The sequence below is a fragment of the Tasmannia lanceolata genome, unplaced genomic scaffold, assembly GCF_043159265.1.
Source record: "Tasmannia lanceolata isolate RefF3 unplaced genomic scaffold, GAP_Taslan_0.1 ptg000006l, whole genome shotgun sequence".
In the NCBI taxonomy this organism is placed as follows: domain Eukaryota; kingdom Viridiplantae; phylum Streptophyta; class Magnoliopsida; order Canellales; family Winteraceae; genus Tasmannia; species Tasmannia lanceolata.
In genome coordinates, this window is record NW_027518683.1 from 1,277,801 (window position 1) to 1,294,111 (window position 16,311).

At 39.7% G+C, this 16,311-nt stretch overlaps 1 protein-coding gene across 1 annotated transcript; it reads right to left on the bottom strand.

The window, feature by feature from the left end:
* Window positions 1–1,143: 1,143 nt before the first annotated feature.
* LOC143878188 (E3 ubiquitin-protein ligase RGLG2-like) lies at window positions 1,144–14,869 on the bottom strand. The gene is made up of 11 exons (XM_077380491.1): window positions 14,444–14,869; window positions 12,940–13,024; window positions 8,440–8,580; window positions 8,195–8,308; window positions 8,012–8,109; window positions 3,050–3,129; window positions 2,851–2,956; window positions 2,581–2,708; window positions 2,274–2,487; window positions 1,611–1,667; window positions 1,144–1,529 (listed from the first exon to the last, which is right to left on the bottom strand). The coding sequence occupies exons 1-11, from the start codon at window positions 14,663–14,665 to the stop codon at window positions 1,446–1,448; spliced, it is 1,329 nt and encodes a 442-aa protein (XP_077236606.1). The 5' UTR covers window positions 14,666–14,869; the 3' UTR covers window positions 1,144–1,445.
* Window positions 14,870–16,311: the final 1,442 nt, after the last annotated feature.

Sequence of the window (16,311 nt, forward strand, 5' to 3'; positions counted from 1 at the left end):
GGTCAGTTTCTTTATCGGTGCCTTAAAAAGTAGGAAATTTTAGAATTATTTTTCCTTACCAAACTTTTCCAGAAAATTCATGCAATCCAAACAAAGCCTTAAGTTAGTGGTTGAACTGAAAAAATTAATTCAGAGAAAAATACATTGAAAATAGTTAGGGGTGCGCTTAGCAAAGATTCTGGGACTAAATTCTGGGGTTAAACCCTGATTTGTCTGAATCCGCCAAAATTGGTGTTTGGTGCGCACATTAAACCAAGTTCTAGCTAAAATATAGGTACATATATTTGACAACTCATTCTTATGTTGGAAGAGCGGATGAAAGACGTGAAAACAGGAGAATGAGGTGGATTTGTTACAAGGGATTCTCATTCCCATTTTTGGAGTCTGTCCAAAAGTAGAATCATGTTCTTTCAACGCATTTCTAAGAAACATATTATTATTCATTCTTTTTAGATTTCAACCAGAGGGCCAAAATTCAGAAAAACCCTACAAACCCCACTTCTCTTTAGAATCTGAAAATAATATCCAACTTCATAACTACGACCTCTGCTACAGTCAGTCACCTCAAAACATAGAGTTCATACAGTTCAATTTCTCTCTAAAACTGAATCAATCATCTGCCCTACTCCTTCACATCCCTCCACTTCCTTCCCCCTTTATATATTTCTCTCTCGCCACTCTAATTTCCTCACACATCATTTGCCTCTCCTCCCCACCCGTTCCTCATTCTCCTGCACCATTTAACCATTTTTACAGTTTCTTGATATTCAGGGATTTGAGCAATTTCCCATTTGGCAGCTCACTTGAGCTGGAGGGAACAGAATCAGCATCACAAATCTTGAATCAGGGGACATGTAACAAGGAATACACATCTTTTCAAGGGAATCGTGATTCCTAATTTTGTCATTTGATTCTAGTTTTTGCTACACCATGTACGCTTGCACACCCTTGCTTACAGGGATAGAAGCTTAGCAATAAGTCGCCATTTGATGTAGTTTAACAAGGTGGTCAGTTGAAGATAATGGAGTTGTATATTATCAGTTCAGTGTAGCTTCCATTGAGTTCCTTCAAGCAATGATTTTTCTAAGATTGAGATAAAGAAACCCATGGAAAATGCATCCGTTTTGTTTATGTTAAACGATACACACAAATGCAGAATTTAACTTACAACAAAACACGTATAAAGTCGCTTCATAACATTCGTGATAAATGACAATTCTCTTAAATAACAATTCTCTTCGTTTGGGCAAACATTTACGGAAACTTTCGGAGGACTCAAACATTTAACTAGACTAATAGTAAACACAAAACAGTAGCAGTAAGATAGAAACCTTTATTAGAGCAACCATGAATACTTGTTCTTTATGAGATGGACCTCTGCAAAAAATGAACCCGAGCATCCCATTAGAGACTGGCAACTTTGACTTGTGTTGGGCTTCATGGCACTAATACAACAGTGGTATCCTTGTGATTATACGGCATCGACAAATGGGGCAACGCTGCAGATCCCTCCCACAATCATAGCATGTCTGAAAATGGAGATTAGTCAGTTATGGTGCTCATGGACAAAATACAGGAACAGAACACCAGTAAAGTATGTCTCTCTCTACCTGATGCCCACATCCAAATGCGAGGTTCTTGGCATTCCAGAGGCACACCGAACATGCCTGTTTAGCAATGAGTCATCAGCTTAGCAAATCATAGATTTAGGATGTACAATAGAGAGGTCAACCATGGCATCCGACTCAGAAACAGACAAACGCAACTTCTTACTGCTTTGACGACTTTTAGAGATTGAAAGACTGAAGTTTAATACTACGTACAATACATACACATAAACATACGCATGTCATAAAAATGAATGTGTAGAATTAATCATGCCCATACACAATAAAACAATTTTTTGGGTTCAAACTCCCATTTCTAGCCATTTCTAGTGTGCTTATGATCTAATGAGCTTTACGTTTTAGTATAATATTAACTAATAAAAAATTAAGAAAAAATGAAAAAGGCACGTGTCCTGACAAGTTTTCAAGTGAGCTCAAAAAAATCAAAACATTAGCAAAATGTTCTTCCCTTCCTGGAGTTCCTGAAAAGCAAACTGGGAACAATGAATCAAGAGTTAAAAGATCTAAAATATAGCTAGATCATGAGTCATTGACTCTGCGATGAGCACCTTTGACTGAGTACCGCAAATCTCCAAGAAATTTGGTGCCATACAGCAATAAGACCTAAATGCACCAAAAAAGGTTCAAAATCTGAAATTTCCTTACAGGTATTATTTTCTGATGATTAGCTGGAGGCTTTTCAGGTGAAGAGTAATTGTTAGAAAACTTTTCAGGTGGAGCGGAGGCAGCAATGTAAATGCCAGGACCACATCTAAAGCTTCCTGATTGTGAGTGACTCGAACTGGCATTTGCTGAATCATAATTCCTGGTTGGAGGAGGGAGAGTAACCCTTCCTTTAGGGAGAGTCTTCCACTGGCGGCTGCAAAAGTAAAATGAAGACAACCTTTGCTCACAAGCTGAAAAATAATTTCAATCTTAAGCCATAAATGACTGATAAAGCCCATGCTGATACCCCAGCAGTTGTAGCTCTGATATTGCTTTGTACTGTGATGGTATTTTCTTCAATGCTGCAAAAGCGAAATCCTCCTCCTTCATGACAGTGGGAATATTTCTAGCCATGATCTTCGTAAAATTCACAAACTGTATGTAACAAAAATAATATTTCTAGCCATGATCTTCATAAAATTCACAAATTGTATGTAAAAAATAATTATGATTTGAATTGTAAATGTCATCTAAACAGAACTTAGTATCATAAGTTTTCCATTTAATGATTTGTAACCTTGAAATTAGCAAATGCCCGGGCGGGTATATTGTGAACAAACTGGCGCATCATGTCCCAGGGCCCATCACCAACACCAACCAAAACAATTGACAGAGGACATTTACTACAAAGGGAGAAATATTCATCAGAAACCCAAGAGGTGAAGGCAATTCAGAAACCATAAAAGACGTTGCATCATGTTGAATGGGATAATTACCTAGCTTTGACTATCGCATTAATAGTAGCCTGCTGTTGGGGACTGCAATGGCCAGGCCCCTCGTCGGGGCTTCCTGTCACCTTTGTCATGGTAACATAAAGAGTATCAGCTTGGGCACTCTAGAAGCAAAAAGTATAAAGCAGTTTATAGTACCAAGAGAACCTGAACGTCAACTACAAGACACTAACTAGCATTCTTGGCCCATGCTATGCATGGGTGTAAAATAGCGGGCCACACCTATCAAAACATGAGGTGTAAAATAGGCATAAGTTGTTGGTCCCACCTTATGCATGGGTTTTGGGGAGATGGTAGGCCCCACCCATCAAAACATGAGGTGTAAAATGGTAGGCCTCGACATGGTATGCTTGTTATGCAAGTGGTACAAAATGGTTGGCCCCACCCCATCAAAATATAAGGCTTAAAATGGTGGGCCCTACCCTATGCATGGGTTTCGGTGGAGATCTTGAGACCCACCCCATCAAAACATGAGGTAAAATGGCGGGCTCAACCAATGCATGGGTTTGTTGGAGATTGTGATGGTGTGGCAAAACCAACTTTCTAGAGGAAAATGTAATCCAAAAACAAATTCTTGGAAAGAAACGTGGTTAGTATATATTATAGATAGATAGATGTTTATTGGTACTCCTCTATTTTGTTCTCGATATTATATATATATGAGGAAACTAGAGTTTTTATTGAAAAAAAAGATGGTCGGAGGATTGGCGAAAAGAGTTCAATTAGATGGTCGAAGGATTGGCAGTGCCCCTATTGATTCTACCACAACTTCAGATGGCGGAAAAGATGTAGAAGTTGCACGCAAGCCAAAGTCAAATCGAAATCCTCACCCGTTACGCTATTAGGGGGATGCTACAAAGGGAGATCTAAAACAAGGGAATGTAACAGATCTGGGGTCTGGTCTTGCTCTCCTTGTAAATACCCTCAGGTACGGGTACGGGGTGCGGGTACGACACGACACGGGTACGTGGGTACGTGATTTGCCAAAAAAACCGGGTGCGGGTATGTTCGGGTACGCCGAATATAATAATATATTTTAATATTTTATTATATATTTATAAAAATTAAAAAAAAATTTGTAGAGCAATCAAATAACAATAACATCACCAAGGAAAATTCTAATATTACTCTTCATTTCATAAGTGATTAAGTTCCATATTTCATAACATGAGGCATCAATACATCATTCAATAGAAAAAAAAGTCTGTCACCAGTGTGTTGACCAGTGCCTGACAAGATGAATAATTTTTAGAGACCAAATTATGAGAATTTTTTTACCGGACTTTTGGGATTTAATAATGTTTGGACAAAATAGATTTTATGAATTTTTAAAATTTGAAAAATACCCCACCGTTTGGAAGTTAAGAATGTTAAAATTTTAACCCGACCCTTTTTCTTTGAATTTTGTACTAGAGCTAGAGAGTTGACTTTTTTCCTTTTAGATTTGGGTGTTGAATCTATTTTTAATAAATCCAAAAGGGGGGTATTCCGTTATTTACATGTAAATCTTAAGTAAATGGACAATAAAATAGTAAAGACATTTACTTAAATACCGAGTACAGGAAAGTAGAGAGAAGTACAGGAGAGGAAAGAGAAGCAGCAGGAAGAAGCAGGACGTGTCGGGTACGCGTGGTGCGCACCCGACACGCAAAACTGGTTTTTTTTTTAAACAAAAAAATGGGGTACGTACCCCGGACGTACCCGGGGCGTACCCGCACCCCATACGTGTCGGTGCGGGTGTGGGAGCCCCGGGAGAGTACCCGTGCTTCCTAGTAAATACCTTAACTTCGGGTGGCGGGATAAATGCCGTTGGTGTCAACAAACCAAAAACCCTTCAGAATGGGTATCCCGTGCTAGCTCAAATTTTCGGCTAAAGGTTGATTGTGGTGAAGACGATCGATGGTCTAATTCTGGTAAAATTTTCCCACATAAGAGTCCAGGGAGCCCATCTTTATCTATCTCGGGTAGGGAAGTGGGTGTACAAATGGATACCCTAAAAGCCTGCCTGATAGGTAAAAAGAAAGATCATAATGGGACCCTAGAGGACCTTTGGCTCTGGGCACAAAAGTCTTGGGACATTCCATCTTTACAATGCCCTTCTATCTTGGCGGAGAACGAGATCCTTTTTATGTTTGAAACAGAAATGCAGGCAGAACAGATTCTCGCTATGGGATCTGAGGCTTTGGATAATCACTTGCTCTCTCTCTCACCATGGAAAAGGGAGTTTCTTCAATGTGAGGAAGCTCATTAGGTTAATTTTTATGGTATGCCATTGCACGCTTGGGCCGTATCAACGGTGGAGGCTATAGGGAGCCTCTTTGGTAAGGTGGTGGACACCAAGATGGAAGGCAATCACCAGCATTGTATGAGTTTTGTCTCGGCCAAAATCCTAGCCCCCGTTGGCACTTTCCAAGTTCCTGTGTTAGAATTAGGATTTTAGATCAAACTTATACCATCGGGGTTGATCTTTAGGGGAAAAAATGTGACTGTTCATCTATTCCTGAATCCTCTACCTCTTTGAACCTTACTAGCTTGGGCAACTTTTCACCAGCTGCCCGACCCCCGGAGTTTCAGGGCTGGCCTCCCGGTGAGCCTTTGGCTCCCTTGATGAATTCAAATTTCAATTCTAACTAATCAAATCTTCCGGTCGTGCCGCCCAAGGTTGGACCTAAGATAGGTCTCGAGAAAGGTGTGATGGGACCTGAAAACAGGAACTTAGGTCAATCCTGTCTGTCCTTGGCGGGGCCCGAGTCAGTTAAGCCAAATCCTTCTGCCCTTAGGCGGAAAGTTGCCTGGCTGGATCTGTCTTCCAAGAAAAACAAGATAGATGGTTTTCATTCAAAAGTAAGAAACTCCTTCGATTATCGAGCCCTTGGCGGCTACAATCATGGTTTAAATCTCTTGGCCAGGGTGACAAGATCAAAAGAAAATCTCCTTATAAATATTTTGGAGAATCTTTTGGTCGGGAATTTAGGGTCAAGGAAGAAAAACAGCATGCTTTCAAATCTCCTGAAATTCTACTCCAAATCGGCCAAGGTTGGTTTTGTTTATGGCTAAGCCCTTAGTTTTCGTCCCCAATCAGTTGTAGATTTTGGCCTTTTGGGGTTGGGGGCCCCACCCTTTAGTACTTTCCTTAGACGGGAGGCCATAATGACTAAAGAATATTGTTGATCTCTCCATTATCTTAATGGTTCTTGGTTGTTGGGGAATGGGTTATAACTCCTATTTATTCATCACACATTTTGAGTCCTCTGTTTTAGCACTCTTCTCTAGGGGTGGAGGTTTTTAGGGTTTGAGAGTGGTATTAAAAGTTATCTTTAGTTCAGTATCTTGAAGAGGCGCAAGAGTTACAAGAAGATTTCATCGGATCATCCTGGTGTTTTCGTCCTCACCCTCAACAAAGTAGGAATGGAATGTGTAAAGGGTTCCTGCGCTCGAGCACAAAAACAGGGGTGGGCCACATTGGGGGAGGTGGGGGGGGATCCAAAGCATGCATTTGATGGGCCCTTTCATGGATAGGGTGTCCACCAAAAATCAGCTCCATTGGATCACCATAGGGTGTCCATTTGTGGGGTGAAAATGGGCAGATTTGGGGACAAACAGTATCTGTCCATTTTCTCCCCCACAAATGGACACCCTAAGAGGGTCCAATGGAGCTGATTTTTGGTACACCCCCCATCCATGATGGGTCCTATCAAATGAATGCTTAGGATCACCACCCCCCTCAATGCGGTCCCACCCCTGTTTCCAGCACTAAAGCGCAGATAAGCTATCTGCGCTCGAGCGCATGAACCCTTGTGGTTATGATGTTCAATATTCAAATAGCGGAGACTCACGAAGAAGTATTGCGCTATTTACCTGTGAGTGGTATTATTGGACTGATCCTTTGGTGGGAAATGTTCTTCATTTTAGATAATGAAAGCATTCCATTACTACCAACCCAAAGAAATACGACCTCTCTGAGATATACGGTTCGTGCCGGAGGGGACAAGTCCGAGCCCTCGGCGACTGAGAGGACAGGGGGCTTGGGGGAGGCCCCCAAACAAATGAGCGATTTACTTCTGTTTGAGCCGATGTCCGCCTCGCTCCTCTATTTTCTTTCTGGCATATTCCACTAATTCCTTATTTTTAGTAAGGCCCATTCCTATGGCCATTCCTTCAATACTTCTGGCTCTCGGGAGTCTCTTTGTAGGATACTTGGCCAAAGTGTGACCCGTTAGCCCGCTGCTTGAGCCGAAGCCAAGTCCTGGACACGCTGCCGCTGCAACTCGGCCTGGGCCCAAGGCTTTACTCCCTCCAAGAAGTAGAATAGCCTGTCTTTCCCCAGGGTGACCCTGCACTTGCAAGACGGCTCGAAGGAGGAAGCCGAGACGTCAAGTGTTGATTCGAGCGGAGATGAAGACCATCAGACACCGATTATGAGGGGGGGGTTGTTCCCTTCTCTGTCTTTTCCATCCAGTGCCCGCCCTTATCGTCACAATTGTCAAAAAATCTTCGTCTTCGATCTCTCTTCGCAACGCAATAAAGAAGTCTCACAGTTTCTCTCGGCCATCTCTGCCCCGCTTCCATGTGGGCAGAGACCCCTGTAGAGAATGAAGAGGGGCCAAGGATCTTCCTCTCCTATATATATATATATATATATATATACTTTTGGTTTTTATATTTTTAAACAATTTTTAAAGCTTCGTAAAAGAAAAGCTATGAAAAAATGAGATATTTTCTTTGCATTAACAAAAAAAAAAAAAAATTGTGATATTTTATACCATAGTGGATTCATATCTGATCTTATCAAGATATCGCATTATTTTCACGATATTTAATAAAATTGGAGAAATTTTTTTACCATGACCAATAGCTAGTTGTATAATCATAGTCTGTCCACAAAAAGGAAAATGAATGGAATGCAAGCCTTGGAAAAAATGCAGCTTCACAATAATACTGACTGACCTGTCCATCTGAAATTATCAGAAGAATATGATATTGACCACCACTTTCCATCACAATGTCAACAGCTGTTTCAATTATCGGAGCAAACGAGGTTGGTCCTATCACAGAGGAGAACAACCAAGTAAGGGCCAGGATGCACAGAAAATACCAACAAAATCGAAGTACTAGAATGATTATACCAACCCGCTAGCTTAATATGAGGAACTAGTTTTCTATACCGCATCCCTGCTTCCTCAAAACCATCGCACAATCTCTCCTCTTGATAAAATCTAAAAACTTTTCGGTCATGGGTTGATGCTGCAAGATTGAGAAATTGAAGAGGACGCATTCCATAGTTAGCTTTAGAAGTTTCCAATATTCTTCCAAAAGGATAAATATTAAATGAGATCAATAAAATAGATCAGGTGAACCAGGTATTTATTACTAACCATCCCCAAATCCAAAACAATGGATGCGGTTATCATCGTCAAAATCTGAAAGGGTCCTTCCAATAATAGATATTGTCTGTTCGTATGGGTTTGGAATATCACCAATGTGATGTAAACACCGGTTGTTGAAAGATCTTGAACCTAATAACAAGGTAAAGTAATGATAAATACCTTGAGGACCAAGATGAACAAACCGGCACAGAAAAAGTATCTAAGATATCAACACCAATAGACTAAAATCATGTTCAAGTCGGCCATATCCTTGATCAAACTTAAAGAAACTGGGTGTTGCAGCAAGGGGGCAGGTGATTACTGTTCTCTTAGCAACAAACAAGTAGATGCAGATTGTAGGCCAAATAAGAGGCATATTTGCCCATTATGATTTATTTCCACATTATTTAGTTCTAGGATTCTTATTTTCATGTTTTAAGTTTCTAGGATTTATATTTCTATGTTTTTAGTTTTAGGGCTTTTATTTTCCATAGTATTTAGAGTTAAGGATTTATTTATTTTCCATGGAATTTTAATTCCATTGCCTATATATATAGGCCTCATGTATTAGGGATTTTAAGTTTTGAATAATTAATTGAATTGAGATTCTCCCCTCTAATTTTCTCTCTTTTTCTCCCCTCTAATTCTTCTCTTCTCCTACTTCTAGTTCTATTCTTCTTCCCCTATTCTTCTTCTATTCTTCTCCTTCCATTCTCTTCTTCTCCTCTTTTTCTCCCCTTTCTTCTATTTCTCTCTCCCGGTCCTACATCAAATTTGGTATCAAAGCGAAGGTCCAAGTCACCGAAGATCGAGATTGTGACTGTGTTCGAGCTGCGAAGCGCCATCAAACATCCCCTTTTCAGCACATCAACCTTACACCCCCAAAAAACATTAATCTGTCCCTGTTGGTGCAAAACCATATCTCCCTGTGCCCAAAACAGCCCAGGTACGCATAAGCCCCATCTTCAACTTCTGTGGGGATGGACACAATAGGAACCAATCCCTAGTTCATCCCATCAGCCCCTTTGATTCCAAGCACCCTGCTACCCTAAGCCAAACCCCCGATTCCTTGCCCTTTTCTCATACATCCCTGCACCTTAAAATTGCCTCGTTTTCCATCCAAAACCCAGCCGCAACCTGCTGGTAATTGCTTCCAAACCATCACCCGAGAGCCCCATATACCCTGCAGAGTTCCTACAAAATAGCCCATAAACACCAACAGTCCCATAACCCCATCTTAACATCCTTGCCATCACCCATAATAGAAATTTATTGTTGTTTCCATTACCCAGAAATCAGCACAGAAAACGCTGTTCTTTTTATTGTTACTTGTAATCGGCTTGGTGGAGCAGCACAGTATGCTCAAGAAGACATTACCTAGTGGGTTACGGAAAAAGAGAGGTTCCTTCTCAAAGAAGGCAACCAATTTCTTCACAAAAAAGCAACCTAAAGGCAAACATCTCTTTCTTATGTTTGCATGTGACATGTAGTCACAAGTAAGCCTTATCTGTATAGTGAAGGCATAAATTGCCTTATACATCCATTCACTTAGCGTAGGAGAAGGCTTTCTTATCAGTTAAGGTAACAAAAAAACAAAATGAAACACCCCTTTTTTTCCTCTTGGCCAACCCCCTTTAGGTAATCATCAATTACTTTATAAAGTAGGGTTATTTTTAACCCCCATTTCTCCCTTTGGCAACCCCCTTAGTTTAACAATTCAACGTGATAGATTATTTAATATGTCACGTCAGTAAGAGAAAAAAAAGAGAAAAAAATCTTTATTTTTTCTCCCGTTCTCTCTACACTTTCTCTCTACTCCCTCCCTCTCGTTTTCTCTCTCTTCATAAGGGCCATTTCCGCTCAGAATTTGATTTCACCATCAACACAAAAGTTGTCCGGGACAACTTGAGGAGTATATTGAGCCCACTCTCCGTAGCCATAAGCAAGCGCAACTTCTACTTCAGCCAACTTTCGTCATCCGTCCATTTTGGTCCGACCACTGATCTGAGTCATCCGGGAGTCCGATTTGAGATCCGAAAAAAGGCATTGCGTTTCTTTCGACATGACAAACATATCAGATGGTTGCTTCATTTTTCGACACCGATCCCAATGGCCCCACCATTTGCTCCATATTTTGATAGGTACGACAATCGATATTTGAAAGGCCAAACTCACTATAGCTATTATAAGGATGCATGTGTACGGTGGATCTATGCTTTGGATGCATATCATGAGGACTATGGCTATGATCACTTCTTTTTTTGAAATGGTAAGTCAACTATATTAAAACAGGGAAGACCGAGAAAGACTCCCAAAGGATTACAAGGAAATAAAGAAAATAAAAATACAATAACCTCAAGGAGGAAAAAATCAAGCTCTCCAACTCTAATCTGTCAACCCCGGATCTAGCCAAATAAAAATACTATGGCTATGATCACTTAAAGCAACCATCTGTCGAGCCAGATAAACTGCGAGGCAACAAGCCCAGTCGCTTGGATACGCAGAGTGACGGACCGTCGTCATGCAGGCAAGCCTCCATTCCGTCGATGGGAGGAGGTCCGTGATGAGTTTATGGGTATTTATGCAATATTGACATATCAATATGAAAAACAATTGTTGAGTGAAGAAGCAGCTCGTCGTAAACGAGACGCTACAGCCCGACGTGAACGAGAAGCCGCAGCTTGCCGTGAACGAGAAGCTGAAATTGAGGCAGCGAAGAAATATCTAGAGTTGGATTTGCATAGCTGATTAGCTACTTCTTCTTCCCTACCACATGTAGATGATGTTAGTTCTCAAGAAGGGGAGAAGGAAGTTGCTAAAACTATTGAGGAGGAGCCCGATGCCATTGTTTGCAGATACAGAGTTAGGGATGGCAGATATAGAGCCAGAGAGTCTAGTGATTGATGAGGCCGACGCCGACGAGCATGGCGATTCAGAGATTTCCCCAGGACCGGTTGCCGAGCATCTAGAGAAACAGCTTGACATTCCACAGGCGAGGCAGATATTGGGGCAGAGCCATGTGAGGTTGATCCATTGACAGAGTTGACCTAGCACCGTCATGAGTCAGAGGCGCGTGACTTGACTGATGGGCCATTACCTGAGACGGATGATCGAGAGCATATTGTTGAGGATTGCCCTATCTGTGAGCAGATTGAGCAGATTGTCGAGCTTTGTGCTAACACAAAGGAGCTTATTACGCAGATTGATCAGGAAGTCTTATCATTTGCAGAGACTGGTTCAGCTGGGCCACATGAGACTACAAAGCATAGTATTATTGAAAAGTTTTGCCGACGCTTGCTAGAGATTGATCTTGTAGAGCAGGGATTGATACTACCCATGGCCATCACTCCACTCCAAGAGGAGTACGCTGCTAGATTCCCCGCCACATTACTTGTTCGGAGGTTCATTTCTTTATGATTTTTTATGGATGATGTCTTCTATATCGCTACGCTCGCATTCCATACCACTTCCACGCATATCACGAGCCTTATACGACATTCGAGGCCATGGTGGATTGCGACTCATGTTGCTTGCATGGGTCGTCTACATATTTGATCCAAGCGGATTAGAACTCGAGGACGAGTTCTAATCAAGAGGGGGAGACTGATGCAGATTGTTGGCCAAATAAGAGGCATATTTGTCCATTAGGATTTATTTCAATGTTATTTAGTTTCTAGGATTCTTATTTTCATGTTTTTTGTTTCTAAGATTTATATTTCCATGTTTTTAGTTTTAGGTCTTTTATTTTCCATGGTATTTAGAATTAGTGATTTATTTATTTTCCATGGAATTTTAGTTTCATTGCCTATATATAGGCCTCATGTATTAGGGATTTTAAGTTTTGGATGATTAATTGAATAGAGATTCTCCATTCTAATTTCATCTCTTTTTCTCCCCTCTAATTCATCTCTTCTCCTACTTCTAGTTTTACTCTTCTTCTAATCTCTTCTTCCCCTATTCTTCTTCTATTCTTCTCCTTCTATTCTCTTCTTCTTCTCTTTTTCTTCCCTCTCTACTATTTCTCTGTCCGGGTCCTACATCACAAGTACGTCCAGTAAAATAGAAAAAAAAAATTTGCAAATAATGTGGTTTCAGATCCGTCAGATCCAGAAAAAGCTGCATAAAGGCCGTCTTATGTACCTATTTATGCCTCTATTTATTCTATGGAAAACTACACAAAGTACACATTTGGCCGACGTTCATCCATAAAATAGAAGCGTGCTCCAGCATGCAAAGAAAAGATCACAGGATCCATTATTATCCATCTTCATTTACAGTGGAAATGATTGCCTAGCCTCGGCCATTCTTAAGAAGCTGAGAATTAAATGTCACCTAATACTATGTGATGAGCAAAACTTTCTTGCTGATGAATTATTTTCTCAGTCGAGCCAAGCAAAGCAATAAAATTATCTATGGATTCAATTCTTTTAGTTAAAGGAATTATAGTGTGAGCCTGCGACTAGACATTAAGAGCAAAATAGATTATCAATACAAGATTTGTGATTGCACCTGTCCACTTATTGCTCTTTGTGAAATCAATACCGAGAATGAGTTTAGAAGATTCAAGACCAAGACGTGCAAGAGCCTCCCTTACCTAGGATACAAGGAAAAAATGAAAATAATCGTATATTAAGTGAAAATAATCATATATAAAATGATAAAATCATACATAAATCAATACCGACAATGAGATCAGAAGATTCAAGACCAACGTGTGCAAGAGCCTCCGTTACCGAGGATACAAGGAAAAAATGAAAATAATCATATACATATATATGTGTGTAATCAAATACATACATACTGTGCAATCAGAGGTGTATGATTTTCTCAATACCGACAATGAGACCAGTAGAATTACCAAGCGCATATACTCTGTTATGAATATATCTGATGAAGGAAAGCAATTACATCCTGTCAGACAAAATTCCAATCATAGGGTAAACGTATGATTGGAAAGAAAGTTCATTTTCCTTCAAATATATTCCCGTGTCAGAAGGATGAAGTGTCTATACTATATCTGACCACTTGGCTGTCGTTTATCTAACGACATCATTAGTTAAAAAATGAAAATCAGAGGTGTATGATTTTCTAAATGTCGCTCCAATACTGCGAAAACATTACCAAATTGACAGTATGACTGCTCGGAAGAAAAAACATATCTTCTAAGGAGAGAAGAAAAGGAAACTATTTGAAGATGACATAATTTCCCACACAAAATCTGTATCTCAGTTGGAATATGCTTTTCTGTTGCAAGCATGAGATTATGGGGTCGTCCCAGCTTACCTACAAACATGGTTTCAAATTTTGGTTTCGGAATGCGTTTCACTCCTCGCCGAAACCGAAATTTCGGCTGAAATTACGGTAATTTAGGCTGGGATTTGGGGAAATATTAAATAATGAATAAAATCCGATTTTTTTGGTGAAATTTCGAAATTTCGGTTGAAATAAAGTAACATTTCGGGTATTACCGATTTCGATTTCGGTATTGACTGAAATCCGGATTTCGAATTTTGGTCAAAATTTAAAACCATGCCTACAAAAACACAATTTCCTATGGTTCGACACTTCCCGATCTAGTATATAAACATAGGATCAAAGTGTATAATAACCCAAAATTTCACCAGGATTGCCAGAATTGACCAATCTAGGATGTTTTCTGCAGTGATTGCACCAGGCAGTTAATAATTTGAGCTGTACAATACGAACTTACAGTTAGCTTATCTTTACAAATTTCGTGGTTTCCTAAAAATTCTGCAAATTTTCATGAAAAGTTCATTCTGTTTAATGTTTTGTTCGGATCATATCATAATAAACATAACCAACGCAACTCTTCCCAAAGTGAACAAATAAGTTCTTAGAAACCTCTCTATTCATCTGTTTGTGGTGTGGATAAACATGACTGGAGAAGTACCATAAATTTCAGAATTTCAAGATTTATGAAATGCATAGAAAAGCAATTTCCACAGAGAAGGTACACCTGTGTAAAAAAGATTATGCATGAGTTCTATAATACCTTCTCAAATGATTTGTAGTTGCGGGCAATCCTTGGATCAACTGAGTTGTAGTTGTCGGCAATCCCTGGATAGCTACTTTGAGGTCCGCGTATGCCGGACTCTACATAGTTCCCAAAGAAAGAAGCGTGGGGTGAAGTACCCCACGATGATGACTGACCATCATCAAATGAGGAATGCTTGTGAAGATTGCGACGATGCGCCTTGGACTGTTTGCAGCCCATAATCACTGGTCAACTTTCTAAATATTATAAGAGAATCAATCACTGCCAAAAACTCTCCTCCACTTATAAAGTCCTCTGATCCCAACCTAAACCTGCACATTATTACATGTCGACATATGGTAGACATGATGCCAATCAAGCAAAAATTGAGCCAACAAAAACCTTATGAAGACAAATTATAACATGTCAGATGGACGAGTGAAATGAAACTTCCCTATTTGTGGCTTTTTTACATGTTTTCTGCTGGACGACAGTGTGGAAATGAAGTTCAAACATGTGACTTCAAGATTGTGACCCTTGTATCCTAACCTGTAGGACATCGGACTCCCTTAAAGAGTTAAGAAATCCAATGAACGGATGAGATTTGCTCATAAAATTGGCTGCCATTAGATAAGATGGTCCAATGGAAAAGGAACTATAGAGTTATCGGGAAACCTAATTAAACCACCAAGCAGACAGATGGAAAAAAATACTCAGGAACTTGTAGAAAAGATGGCTTATATTGGGAAACCCTACTGAAGCCCCCAAAACTATATTTGCGGATGGGTTTTATTTTAGAAGGTCAAAGATAACTAATCTCTGAACATTTATAGTGATGTTACAAAGACAACTAATCTCCAAACATTTATAGTGACGTCAATTTGTATAGCTACAAAGAAGAGCATTTTCAATTACTAAGGAGAGAAACTATTCATATATTTCTCTTAAAAGAACTCAACTCAACTAAACTAAGCCTTTGTCCCAAACTAGTTGGAGTCGGCTAATGAATCCTTTAGAAAATTTTCATGAAGAAGGTGAAAGAATCAACCTGGCTCAAATTGAATAAGTGTAATCCTGATACTAGTTGGGTTTGTAAACATGGATCATTTTCTTCCATTCTCTCCTATCCAAGGTCATGTTCCTAGCCATCAAGTCTTTCCTCACTGTTTCTACCCAAGTTGAAACAGTGAGGAAAGACTGAATGATATAAGAAGTGGGAGTGGATATAAGACTGATGAAAAAAAAGAAAGGATTTTGCATTATACTAATATATAGTAGAATAAATACTGAATGATATATGAAGTGGGAGTGGATAATTCCAAGTTTATATTATGCCAATTTGATCGTTGTCCAAAAGGAACCACAAATAATGAAACCTGGAGCACAAAAACCACTTATGACTACCATTCAAGAAAAAAAAAAAAAATCACCACTTATGACTCTGAGAGTGGCTCATCAAACATATTTTAAAAGTAAGGAGCCCAACCACAAGAGAAGAAAAGTGTCCTATCAATTATGACTTGCCAATTCGGTTATTGTATCTGTAACACTATATATATACTAACTAATTAAGGTAAGGATTCAAGAAACAACTCAAACTGAAACCAGACGACATAAATGAGTGTTATTTAAGCTCCAAATAATACACCTACAACTAGATTTAATGTAGACACACCACCCCTTACTTCAACAGACAGACTTCAAATTTAAGGAGGCCAATACCCACTTAGTGCTCTTTGATTCACACCTATCGATCCTTAAAACCAGCCAACTCATCCTTAGTAACTGTGAAGAAACTTGGAAAGACATGCGGACAAAACAAAAAATACAACATAAAAGTCTAATAAATGGCTCTCTTCGTCTTCCGTGGGCTGAACGTTGGGGTC

Excerpts from the sequence above, each read along its gene's own strand:
- LOC143878188 (XM_077380491.1), bottom strand. The coding sequence starts at position 14,665 with ATGGGCTGCAAACAGTCCAAGGCGCATCGTCGCAATCTTCACAAGCAT. Across the intron at positions 8,309-8,439 it reads TTGTTTTGGATTTGGGGATG|CATCAACCCATGACCGAAAA; the intron begins GTTAGTAATAAA and ends TCAATCTTGCAG. Across the intron at positions 1,530-1,610 it reads CATTTGGATGTGGGCATCAG|ACATGCTATGATTGTGGGAG; the intron begins GTAGAGAGAGAC and ends CTCCATTTTCAG.